At 54.8% G+C, this 11,734-nt stretch overlaps 2 protein-coding genes across 2 annotated transcripts; one reads left to right on the forward strand and one right to left on the reverse strand.

The window, feature by feature from the left end:
- Positions 1-257: 257 nt before the first annotated feature.
- On the reverse strand, positions 258-9,530 carry PAF1 (PAF1 homolog, Paf1/RNA polymerase II complex component). The gene is made up of 14 exons (XM_083877232.1): positions 9,425-9,530; positions 9,182-9,211; positions 8,972-9,064; positions 8,417-8,538; positions 7,791-7,857; positions 6,499-6,600; positions 4,784-4,889; positions 4,031-4,099; positions 3,143-3,246; positions 2,314-2,430; positions 1,735-1,863; positions 1,331-1,436; positions 1,173-1,260; positions 258-768 (listed from the first exon to the last, which is right to left on the reverse strand). The coding sequence occupies exons 1-14, from the start codon at positions 9,472-9,474 to the stop codon at positions 350-352; spliced, it is 1,602 nt and encodes a 533-aa protein (XP_083733358.1). The 5' UTR covers positions 9,475-9,530; the 3' UTR covers positions 258-349.
- Positions 9,521-11,645, forward strand: MED29 (mediator complex subunit 29). Its single transcript, XM_083877236.1, has 4 exons — positions 9,521-9,774; positions 10,084-10,142; positions 10,612-10,696; positions 11,374-11,645. The coding sequence occupies exons 1-4, from the start codon at positions 9,553-9,555 to the stop codon at positions 11,614-11,616; spliced, it is 609 nt and encodes a 202-aa protein (XP_083733362.1). The 5' UTR covers positions 9,521-9,552; the 3' UTR covers positions 11,617-11,645.
- Positions 11,646-11,734: the final 89 nt, after the last annotated feature.

An 11,734-nucleotide genomic window follows, 5' to 3' on the forward strand; every position in this document is an offset into this window, starting at 1 on the left:
GGGGGGGATTTTTTACCCCCAAAAACACGTCCAGGGGATTTTGTTGGGTGTGGAATTTGGATTTTTTTGGGGTGTCACCCCCTCCTCACTCACTGGAGGAGCCCAGGGGGAGTTTGTTGGGTGTGGAATTTGGATTTTTGGGAGTTTGTTGAATGTGAAATTTGGATTTTTTTGGGTGTCACCCCCTCCTCACTCACTGGAGGACTCAGAGCCCTGGGGGGGATTTTGCTGAGTGTGGAATTTGGATTTTTGGGGGGTGTGGGGTCACCCCCTCCTCACTCGCTGGAGGAGCCCAGGGGGGGATTTTGGTGAGTGTGGAATTTGATTTTTTTGGGGTGTCACCCCCTCCTCACTCGCTGGAAGACTCGGAGCCGTCGCTGCCACTTTCCTCCTCTTCCTCCTCCTCCTCCTCCTCCTCCTCCTCCTCCTCGCTGGGGCTGAGCCTGGGGGGGCTGTGAGGGGCTGGGCCCCCCCTCTCGCTGCCTTCCTCCTCCTCCTCCTCCTCCTCCTCTTCCTCCTCCTCCTCCTCCTCGTCGTTGTCGCTGCCGAAAATCTCCTCCTGGTCGCGGGCGGCCCTGGCGGCGTCGCTGCCCCCCCGGCGACCCCCGCGGGCCCCCCTGGCCTCTTCCTCCTCCTCCTCCTCCTCCTCCTCCTCCTCATCCTCATCCTCGCTGCGGGAGGAGCCGCCCCCGCGCTCCGAGCCCGAGCCTTCGGCCTCCTCCTCCTCCTCCTCCTCCTCCTCCTCGCTGCCCTTGGGCCGCTCCTCGTCTGCGAGGGGGAGATTTGGGGAATTTGGGGAGGGGGAGTCAGGGGGGTGGGACACCCCCAAAGAGGGCAGGGAATTGGGGAAGGGGGATTTGGAGACGAGGGAATTTGGGGAGGGGTCTTCAAAGGGGGCTGGAAGCCCCCAGAATAGGCAGGGAATTGGGGAAGGGGGGATTTGGGGAGGGGGGATTTTGAGGAGGGGGAATTCGGGGATGGGGATTTGGGGTGTGAAATTGGAGAATTTGGGGAGGGGGATTTGGGGATTTTGAGGAGGGGGATTTTGGGAATGGAGACAATTTGGGGAGGGGGATTTGGGGATTTTGAGGAGGGGGATTTTGGGGATGCATAATTTGAGGTAGGGGTATTTTGGACAATTTGAGGAGTGGGATTTCAGGCCCCCCCCAAACCTGATCCCGCCGCCTCCTTCTCCGCCTCCATCTCCTCCTCCTCCTCCTCCTCGGGCTCGTGGTTCTCCAGCTGCGCCCTGCGCGCCTCCTGGGGGGGCAGGGGGGTCAGGGGGGTCCTGGGGGGTCCTGAGACCCCTCCCCAAAGCCCCGGAGCCCACCTGGGCCTCGAGCTCCTTCTCGTTCATGTCGCGGTGTTTGACCACCAGGACGGCGTTGGTGCCCGACTGGACCCCGGCCCGGGCGCGGCGCTTGCTCAGCCGGACCCTGCGGGGGGAAAAGGGGGTCAGGGGGGTCAGGGGGACCCCAAAATACCGAGGGGACACCCCCAGACCATCAGGGAGCCCCCCAGACCATCAGAGACCCCCCAAAAACAGCCCAGGGAGCCCCAAAACCAGCCCGGGGACCCCCAAAAACACCTTAGGGACTCTCAGGGACCCCCAAATACCTCAGGGACCCCCAAAGGAGCCCCAAAACCACCTCATGGACCCCCCAAAACCCCTCAGGGACCCCCAAAAACATCTCAGGGACCCTCCCAGTGCCCCCCCAGAGCCCCCAGCCCCACCTGGTCTCCAGCTCGTTGTAATAAACTCCGTCCCCCTCGCGGAAAATGAAGAAATAATTCTCCTCGTAGCCTTTGCTGGCCTTGTTCTTCACGTTCCAGTTGTACTCCCGGGCGATCTTGTAGTCGTACCTGGGGAGGGGGACACAGGGGGCTCGGGGAGGGCCCGGGGAGCCCCAAAAACTGCCCAAAATCCCGAAAAAAATGAGCCAAAAATCACCCAAAAACTGCCCAAAAATTCACCCCAAAACTGCCCAAAAATCCCAAAAAAATGACCCTGGGGAGGGGATGGGGATTTTGGGGTCCCCTCCAGGTTTTTGAGACCCCCCTCCCCAGTTTTTTGGGGTCCTGCAGGGTTTTTGGGGGGTCCTCAGGGAGGTTTTGGGGTCCCCAGGGCTGTTTTTGGGCCCCCCAGGGGGTTTTTGGGCCCCCCAAGGCTGTTTTCGGGGTCCCCAGAGGGATTTTTGGCCCCCCAGGTGTGTTTTTGACCCCCCCAGGTGTGTTTTTTGGCCCCTCAAGGCTATTTTTGGGGTCCCCAGAGGGATTTTTGGCCCCCCCAAGGCAGTTTTCGGGGTCCCTCACACGTCCTCGGGGGCGTAGTCCACGTCGTCCTCCTGGTCCCGTTTCCGTTTGCGCAGCGTCTCCTCCACGGGCAGGAAATAGGCCACGAACTGGTTCCCCTCCTCGTCCATCATGCCCCTATTTGGGGGGGATTTGGGGGGTTCAGGGGGGATTTGGGGGTCAGAGGGGGGATTTGGGGGATTTGGGGTCCCCAGGGCCATGAACTGGTTCCCCTCCTCGTCCATCATCCCTCTAATGGGGGATTTGGGGGGTCAGAGGGAGAATTTGGGGGTTCAGGGGGGATTTGGGGGTCAGAGGGGGGATTTGGGGGATTTGGGGTCCCCAGGGCCACGAACTGGTTCCCCTCCTCGTCCATCATGCCCCTAAAGGGGGGATTTGGGGGGTCAGGGGGGATTTGGGGGGTCAGAGGGGGGATTTGGGGGTCAGAGGGGGGATTTGGGGGATTTGGGGTCCCCAGGGCCACGAACTGGTTCCCCTCCTCGTCCATCATCCCCCTAAAGGGGGGATTTGGGGGGTCAGAGGGGAGATTTGGGGGGTCAGGGTTGCAATTTGGGAGGTTTGGGGTCCCCAGGGTGGGATTTGGGGTCCCAGGACAGGAATTTGGGGTATTTTGGGATCCCAGAGCAGAATTTGGGAATTTTGGGGTCCCAGGGGTGGATTTTGGGGTCCCAGATTTGGATTTTTGAGGTCCCAGGTTTGGAATTTGGGGGATTTTGGGGTCCTGGGGGTAAATTTTGGGGTCCCAGGGGGGAATTTGGGGTCCCAGAACAGAAATTTGGGGCATTTTGGGGTCCCAAAGCAGGAATTTGGGTGTTTTTGGCCCCCAGACCTGATCATGGCCTGGGACATCATCTCCAGCGCCGCCGGGCCCGACGTGTCCTTGGGCGCCGGGTCCGAGTCAAAGATCACCTGGGCACAGGGGTTGATCCACATCTGGGGAGAGAAATAACCGGGAAATGTGAGGGAAAATATGGGGGAAAACGGGGAAAAATGGGGGGGGAAATGGGGGAAAAATGGGGGAAAAAATGGGGAAAAATGGGGAAAAATATGGGGAAAAAATGGGGAAAAATGAGAAAAAAAATGGGAAAAAATGGGGAAAAAATGGGGAAAAAATGGGGAAAAAATGGGGAAAAAATGGGGAAAAATGGAGAAAAAACAGGGAGAAAATGGGAGAGAAAATAGGGAAAAATGAGAAAAAAATGGGAAAAAACAGGGAAAAAATATGGGGGGAAATGGGGAAAAATGGGGGAAAATGGAGAAAAAATGGGGAAAAAATGGGGAAAAATGGAGGAAAATGGGGGGAAAATGGGGAAAAAATGGGAAAAATGGGGAAAAATGGGAAAAATGGGGAAAAATGGGGAAAAAATGGGGAGGAAAAAATGGTGAAAAAATGGGGAAAAAGTGGGGAAAAAATGGGGAAGAAATGGGGAATAAATGGGGGAAATAAACAGGGGAAAAATGAGAGAAAATGGAGAAAAAACAGAAACAAAACAGGGACAAAATGAGAAAAAAAAGGGGGAAAATCGGGAATAAATGAGGGAATAATGGGGAAGAAATGGGGTAAAAACAGGGAAAAAATGGGGAAAAAAAGGAGAAAAATACAGGACAAAAAAAGGGAAAAAAACAGGAAAAAAAAGGCAAAAAATGGGGAAAAATCGGAGATGGAAAACGGGGATTTGGGGGGATAAAATTTGAATTTTGGGGTCCCCAAACCCACCTTGAAGTCGGGGAAGACGGGCATCACCTCCAGGGGGGTGACGCGGGGTTTGCTGTAGTGCTGAGTGATCTGGGGGGGAAACGGGGGTTCAAACAGCCCCAAAAACCCCAAAATCCTCCCCAAAACCAGCTAAAAACCCACCCAGAGACCCCCCAAAATCAGCCCTCAAAAAAACCCCTAAAATGGGTCCCAAACTCACCCAAAAAAAGCCAAAAAATCACCCAAAATCATCCTGAAAATCCTCCCCAAACCTCTCAAAATCAGCCCAAAACTCTCCAAAATTAACCCAAAATCCCCAAATCCCTCCAAAATCCCCAAATCCCTCAAAACTCCCCCCAAATCCCCCCAAAAATCCCAAAACTTCCCCCAAAATCCCCCCAAATTTCCCAAACCATCCCAAAAATCGTCCCAGAACCTCCAAAAATCACCCCCAAAACTTCAAAAATCAGCCCCAAACCTCCCAAAATCAACCCTGAAACTCTCCAAAACCCCCCCAAAAATCCCCAAAATCCCAAAACCTCCCCAAAATCCCAAAATCAGCCCCAAACCTCCCAAAAATCCCAAAACCTCCTCAAAAATCCCCCCAAAATCCCCAAACCATCCCTAAAATCGCCCCCAAAACTTCCAAAATCACCCCCAAAAATCTCCAAAATCCCCCCAAAATCCCAAAATCGACCCCAAAATCCCCCAAAATCCCCCCAAAAATTCCAAATCCCCCCAAAAATCCCCCCAAAATTCCCCCCGAGCCCCGACCGCTTTCTGGGCGTCGTCGAAGGTTTTCTCGATGGCGGCGATTTGACTGTCCCTGTCCTTGTAAATCTCCTCCTCTGTGAACTGCTGCTTCACCGACACCCCGATCCTGCCGGGAGAGCGCTGGGCTCACGCCAGAATCGCCCCAGAATATCCCCAAAATCACCCCAAAATTGTCCCCAAAATATCCCCAAAAGTGTCCCAAAATATCCCCAAAATCACCCCAAAATTGTCCCCAAAATATCCCCAAAAGTGTCCCAAAATTGTCCCAAAATTATACCCAAAATTGTCCCCAAAATATCCCCAAAAGTGTCCCAAAATATCCCCAAAATCACCCCAAAATTGTCCCCAAAATATCCCCAAAAGTGTCCCAAAATTATCCCAAAATCACCTCAAAATTGTCCCCAAAATATCCCCAAAAGTGTCCCAAAATTGTCCCAAAATTATACCCAAAATTGTCCCCAAAAGTGTCCCAAAATATCCCCAAAATCACCCCAAAATTGTCCCCAAAATATCCCCAAAAGTGTCCCAAAATTGTCCCAAAATTATACCCAAAATTGTCCCCAAAATATCCCCAAAAGTGTCCCAAAATATCCCCAAAATCACCCCAAAATTGTCCCCAAAATATCCCCAAAATCACCCCAAAATTGTCCCCAAAAGTGTCCCAAAATCATCCCAAATCACCCCAAAACTGTCCCATAACTACCCCAAAATACTCCCAAAAATCACCCCAAATTTGCCCCCAAAATCACCAAAAAACATTCCCCAAAATATTCCCAAAGTGTCCCAAAATCACCCCAAAATTGTCCCCAAAAGTGCCCCAGAATTATCCCAAAATTGTCCCCAAATCGCCCCAAAATTGTCCCCAAAATTGTCCCCAAAAGTGCCCCAAAATTATCCCAAAATCGCCTCAAAACTGTCCCCGAAAGTGTCCCAAAATCACCCCAAAACTGTCCCCAAAATTACCACAAAATATTCCCCAAAATATTCCCAAAAGTGTCCCAGAATTACCCCAAAAGTGTCCCAAAATTGTCCCCAAAATCGCCCTGGAATTATCCCAAAGTCACCCCAAAACTGTCCCCAAAACTGTCCCAGAATTGCCCCAGAATTGTCCCCAAAATTGCCCCAAAATCATCCCAAAATACTCACCAAAAATACCCCAAAACTGTCCCAAAAATCTCGCCAAAATTATCCAAAAACCATCCAGAGAATCACCACCAAACACCCCAAAAACCACCCAAAAATCACCCAAAAAACCCCCCAAAACCCCTAAAAAAACCCTAAAACTGCCCAAACCCCCCCCCAAAAATCCTAAAACCCAAAAAACACCCCAAAAAACCCCCAAAGTGACTCACTCGACCTCGGGTTTCTCATTATATTGGTTGAACTCGGTGCTGACGTACTCCCCAAAAAACCTCCCAAAAAAGGTCCCAAAAAATCCCCAAAAAAACACAAAAAAATTCCCAAAAAATCCTAAAACCCCAAAAACCCCAAAAAAAAATCCCGAAAAGACTCACTTGACCTCGGGTTTCTCGTTGGACACGTCATATCAATGCTGATGTACCCACCAAAAAAAACCCCAAAAAACCCAAAAAACCCCCAATAAAACCCCAAAAAAATCCCTAAAAAAATCTCCAACAAATCCCAAAAAAATCCAAAAAAAATCCTAAAACCTCAGAAACCCCTAAAACACCCAAAAAAATCCCGAAAAGACTCACTTGACCTCGGGTTTCTCGTTGGACACGCCGTATCTGTTGAACTCGGTGCTGATGTATTCGGTCTTGCGCATCCAGGGCACCACCTTGGCGTGTTGTTGGGACCTGGGGACCCCCAAAATGGGGTTGGGGACCCCAAAAATGGGGTTGGGGACACCAAAAATGGGGTTGGGGACACCAAAATGGGTTTGGGGACCCAAAAATGGGGTTGGGGACACCAAAATGGGGTTGGGGGTATCAAAAATGGGTTTAGGGACCCCAAAAATGGGGTTGGGGACCCCAAAAATGGATTTAGGGACATCAAAAATGGGGTTGGGGGTATCAAAAATGGGTTTAGGGACCCCAAAAATGGGGTTGGGGACACCAAAATGGGTTTGGGGACCCAAAAATGGGGTTGGGGACACCAAAATGGGGTTGGGGACACCAAAAATGGGATTGGGGTCTCAAAAATGGGTTTGGGGTCTCAAAAATGGGGTTGGAGTCTCAAAAATGGGGTTTAGGACCCAAAAATGGGTTTGGGGGCCCCAAAAATGGGGTTGGGGACACCAAAAATGGGTTTGGGGAGCCCAAAAATGGGGTTGGGGATCCCAGAAATGGGGTTGGGGTCTCAAAAAGGGGTTTGGGGACGCCAAAAATGGGGTTGGGGGGGTCTTAAAATGGGGTTGGGGGGGTCTAAAAGGGGCTGGGGGACCCCAAAAAGATTTGGGGATCCTAAAGTGGGATTTGGGGGTCTTAAAATGGGGCTGAGGGACCCCAAAATGGGGTTTGGAGGGTCCAAAAAGGGGATGGAGGAGCCCAAAATGAGGCTGGGGGACCCTAAAAGGGGCTGGGGGATCCCAAGAAGGGGTTCTGGGGTCTCAAAAGGGTCTGGGGGATCCCAAAATGGGGTTTGGGGGGTCCAAAAAGGGTTTGGGGGACCCCAAAATGAGGCTGGGGGACCCTAAAAGGGGCTGGGGGATCCCAGGAAGGGGTTTTGGGGTCTCAAAAGGGGCTGGGGGATCCCAAAAGGGTCTGGGGGCCCCAAAAAGGGTCTGGGGGATCCTAAAAGGGTCTGGGGGCCCCAAAAGGGTCTGGGGGATCCCAGGAAGGGGTTTTGGGGTCTCAAAAGGGTCTGGGGGATCCCAAGAAGGGTCTGGGGGCCCCAAAAGGGTCTGGGGGATCCCAAAAGGGTCTGGGGGATCCCAGGAAGGGTCTGGGGCCCCAAAAGGGTCTGGGGGCCCCAAAAGGGTCTGGGGGTCCCAAAAGGGTCTGGGGCCCCAAAAGGGTCTGGGGGTCCCAAAAGGGTCTGGGGTCACCTCTTGGAGCTGGTGGGGGCCTGGATCTCCTCCTCCAGCAGCTTCTCGTCAGCCGGGTCCAGCAGCACTGACGGGTTGGGGAAAAAATAAACAGATTTGGGAAAAAAACCCCAAATTGGGGCAAAAAAACCCAAATTTGGGCAAAAAAGACCCAAAATTGGGGTAATTTCAGGGTCAGATTGGGGTCAGTTCTGGAGTCAGTTCAGGGTCACTTTGGGATCAGTTTTGGGGTCACTTTGGGGTCAGTTTGGGCTCACTTTGGGGTCAATCTTAAGGTCACTTTTAGGGTCAGTTCAGGGTCACTTTGGGATCAGTTTTGGGGTAATTTTGGGGTCCCAACCCCACCCACCCCCAGGGGTCAGTTCAGAGTCAGTTTGGGGTCACTTTGGGGGTCTTTGGGGTCACTTTTAGGGTCAGTTTTGGGCAGTTTAGGGCAGTTTTTGGCCCCCTCACCCCCAGGGTCGATCCTGTAGGTGTCGGGGTCAGTCTGGGGGTCACTTTGGGGTCACTTTGGGGTCAGTTCAAGCCCCTCACCCCCGGGGTCGATCCTGTACGTGTCGGGGTCAGTTTTGGGGTCAGTTTGGGGTCACTTTGGGGTCAGTTTTGGGGGTCCCAGCCCCGCTCACCCCCGGGGTCGATCCTGTAGGTGTCGGGGTTGATGAGGTCGATGGTCACCCCCAGGTCGGGCTCCGTCAGCAAATCGTGTTTGTGCTGCTTCTCCAGGGACGTGGCCTTGTACTGCACAAACCTGGGGACAGATCAGACCCAAAATCAGCTCAAAACCTCCCAAAATCAGCCCAAAACCCGCCCCCAAACCAGCCCCAAAGCACCTCGAAATCAGCCCCAAAACAGCCACAAAAACAACCAAAAAACTGCCCCAAAACACTCCCAGACCAGCCCAAAAACCAGCCCAAAAACACCTCGAAATCAGCCCCAAAATCAGCCCCAAAATCACCCCAAACCCGCCCGAAATCAGCCCAAAATCAGCCCCAAAATCAGCCCAAAATCAGCCCAAAGACCACCCTGAAATCAGCCCCAAATCAGCCTGAAAAACACCCCAAACCCAGCCCGAAATCAGCCCCAAATCAGCCCTAAAACCAACCCCCAAACCACCCCAAAATCACCCAAAAAACACCTGAAATCTCCTCAAATTCCCCCCAAACCCTCCCGTGTCCCGGTACCTGCTCTGGTCGAAGGGGTAGGTGATGAATTTGGGGTCGAAGGGGATGTCGGGGAGGCTGTTACAGAACTTCACCCGGCAAACCACCCCGGACCTGGCGGGGAGAGGATCGGGGACCCCCAATCACCGGGATTCACCCCAGAAATCGGGGATTTCACCCCAAAAATGGGGAATTTCACCCCAAAACCGCCCCGGGACCCCCCTCACTCACCTCTCCGGGAGGGTCCGGTGCGAGCTCGGCCTGCGGAGAGTGGGGGGCGCATCATGACGTCACAGAACGTCTCCGTGACGTCACCGGGGAACCCCCGTTATTCGCCTTTCCCCCCCAAAAAACCGCGATGACGTCACGGGGGAAGCCGGGAAGCCCCCCACCCTTCCCCACCCTTCCCCCCTCGCCCCCCCCAGCTCGGCGGGCGGCATTGTGACGTCACGGCGGTGACGTCACGGCCGTTACCGGTGCCCGGGCTCATCGCGCTGCGCCTGCGTCTGGATGGTGGGCGCCATCTTCGCCGGCTACTTCCGCTTCCGGCGCGCTCTCAGTGTCGTCACTTCCTCCCCGGCGCGCCGGAAGTCGCGGACACCATGGCGGCGCCGCCGCCGCCTCAGGCCGGGCCGGGCCCGGGGCCTCCCGCGGCCCCCGCGGGACCCGGAGCGGCGGCGGGACCCGGAGCGGGGCCGGGGCCGCCCCCGGGGGCCTCACAGGGCCCCGCGCTGCCCGCACAGGCCGCGGCCACGCAGGCGCAGGACTTTGATCCCGTTCAGCGGTTCCGCCTCCTGCTGCCCCAGCTGAAGGAGAGCCTGCAGGTGGGCGGGGCTTAGCAAAGGGGGCGGGGCTTAGAGCGGGAGTGGGCGGGGTTTGCCGCCTGGAATGGGCGGTGTTTATGCATGTGAATGGGCGGGGTTTGCTCAGAGAATGGGCGGGGTTTTACGCCGGGGAGGGCGGAGTTTATGCATATGATGGGCGGTGTTTATGCATATGATGGGCGGGGTTTTCCACTGGGAATGGGCGGGGTTTCCCGGAGGGGGCGTGTCCATCCAGGCGGGTCCCCCGGCGTTTTTGGGGGTCCCCCCATGTCCCCCCATGGCCCCTCATCGTCCCCCCGTGTCCCCCAGACTCTGATGAAAGTGGCGGCCCAGAACCTGGTGCAGAACTCCAACATCGACAACGGACAGTGAGTGACGCTCCCAGTCCCTCCCAGTCCATCCCAGTCCACTCCCAGTCCACTCCCAGTTCATCCCAGTGACCCCCCAGTTCATCCCAGTCCATCCCAGTTCATCCCAGTGACCCCCCAGTCCATCCCAGCTCATCCCAATGCCCTCCCAGTTCATCCCAGTTCATCCCAGTGCCCTCCCAGTTTATCCCAGTGACCTCCCAGTTCATCCCAGTTCATCCCAGTGCCCTCCCAGTTTATCCCAGTGACCTCCCAGTTCATCCCAGTTCATCCCAGTGTCCCCTCAGTCCATCCCAGTGACACTCCCAGTCATCCCAGTCCATCCCATTTCAGCCCAGTCCCTCCCAGTCCCCCCAGTCCCCCCAGTCCCCCCAGTCTCCCCAGTCCCTCCCAGTCCCCCCAGTCCCCCCCAGTCCCCCCCAGTCCCCCCAGTCCCCCCAGTCCCCCCAGTATCCCCAGTTTCCTGCAGGAAAAGCGCCGACGGGGCCCTGCAGCGCTTTGACAAGAGCCTGGAGGAGTTTTACGCCCTCTGTGACCAGCTGGAGCTGTGCCTGGTGAGTCAGAGAGAGACCCAAAATAGCCCAAAAATCACCCCAAAAATCACCCAAAAATAGCCCCAAAATACCCCAGAAATAGCCCAAAAATAACCCCAAAATGACCCCAAAAATAAGCCAAAAATACCGCAAAAATCGCCCCAAAATAACCCAAAAATACCCCAAAAATAACTCCAAACTCACCCCAAAATGACCCGAAAGTAACCCAAAAATAACCCCCAAAATAACCCCCCAAACAGCCCAAAAATAACCCCCAAAATAACCCAAAAATAACCTCAAAAATAACCCAAAAATATCCCCAAAATAACCCAAAAATAGCCCCAAAAATTACCCAAAAATGACCCCCCAAATAGCCCAAAAATAGCCCAAAAAATAACCCAAATATAACCTCAAAAATACTCCAAAAATAACCCAAAAATAATCCAAAAAATAACCCCAAAACCAACCCCAAAATAACTCCAAAAATAACCTAAAACATCCCCCAAATAACCCTAAAATCACCCCAAACTGCTCCAAAACCCCTCTCAGCCCTCCCAAACTCCCCCAAATCCCGTCCAGCTCTCCTGAAATCCCCTCAAGACCCCCCCAAACCCCCCCAAATCTGCTCCAAACCCCCTGAAACCCCCTCAAGACCCCCCCAAAACCCCCCCACTGACCCCCCACCCCTATTTTTTCAGCGCCTGGCCCACGAGTGCCTGTCCCAGAGCTTTGACAGCGCCAAACACGCCCCGGGGCTGGTCCCTGCGGCCCCCAAGGGCGAGGGGGCTCCCGGGGGGGTCCCGGCCTCGGAGCCCCTCCCCTACAGCCAATACCTGCCCCTGCTCAAGGCGCAGATCGCCGGGGCCAAGGACATCCACAACGCGCTGCTGGAGGGCACCAACAGGATCACGGGCAGGCTGCCCCCACCGGGGGGGCCCTGAGGGGATTTGGGGGGTCTTTGACAGGATTTGGGGGGCTTTGGGGGGTCCTGAGGGGATTTGGGGGGTCTCTGAGGGGATTTAGGGGGGGGTCCTGGAGGGCACCAACAGGATCACGGGC

The sequence above is a fragment of the Zosterops lateralis genome (genome assembly GCF_965231275.1).
Source record: "Zosterops lateralis genome assembly, chromosome: 23".
Classification (NCBI taxonomy): Eukaryota; Metazoa; Chordata; class Aves; order Passeriformes; family Zosteropidae; genus Zosterops; species Zosterops lateralis.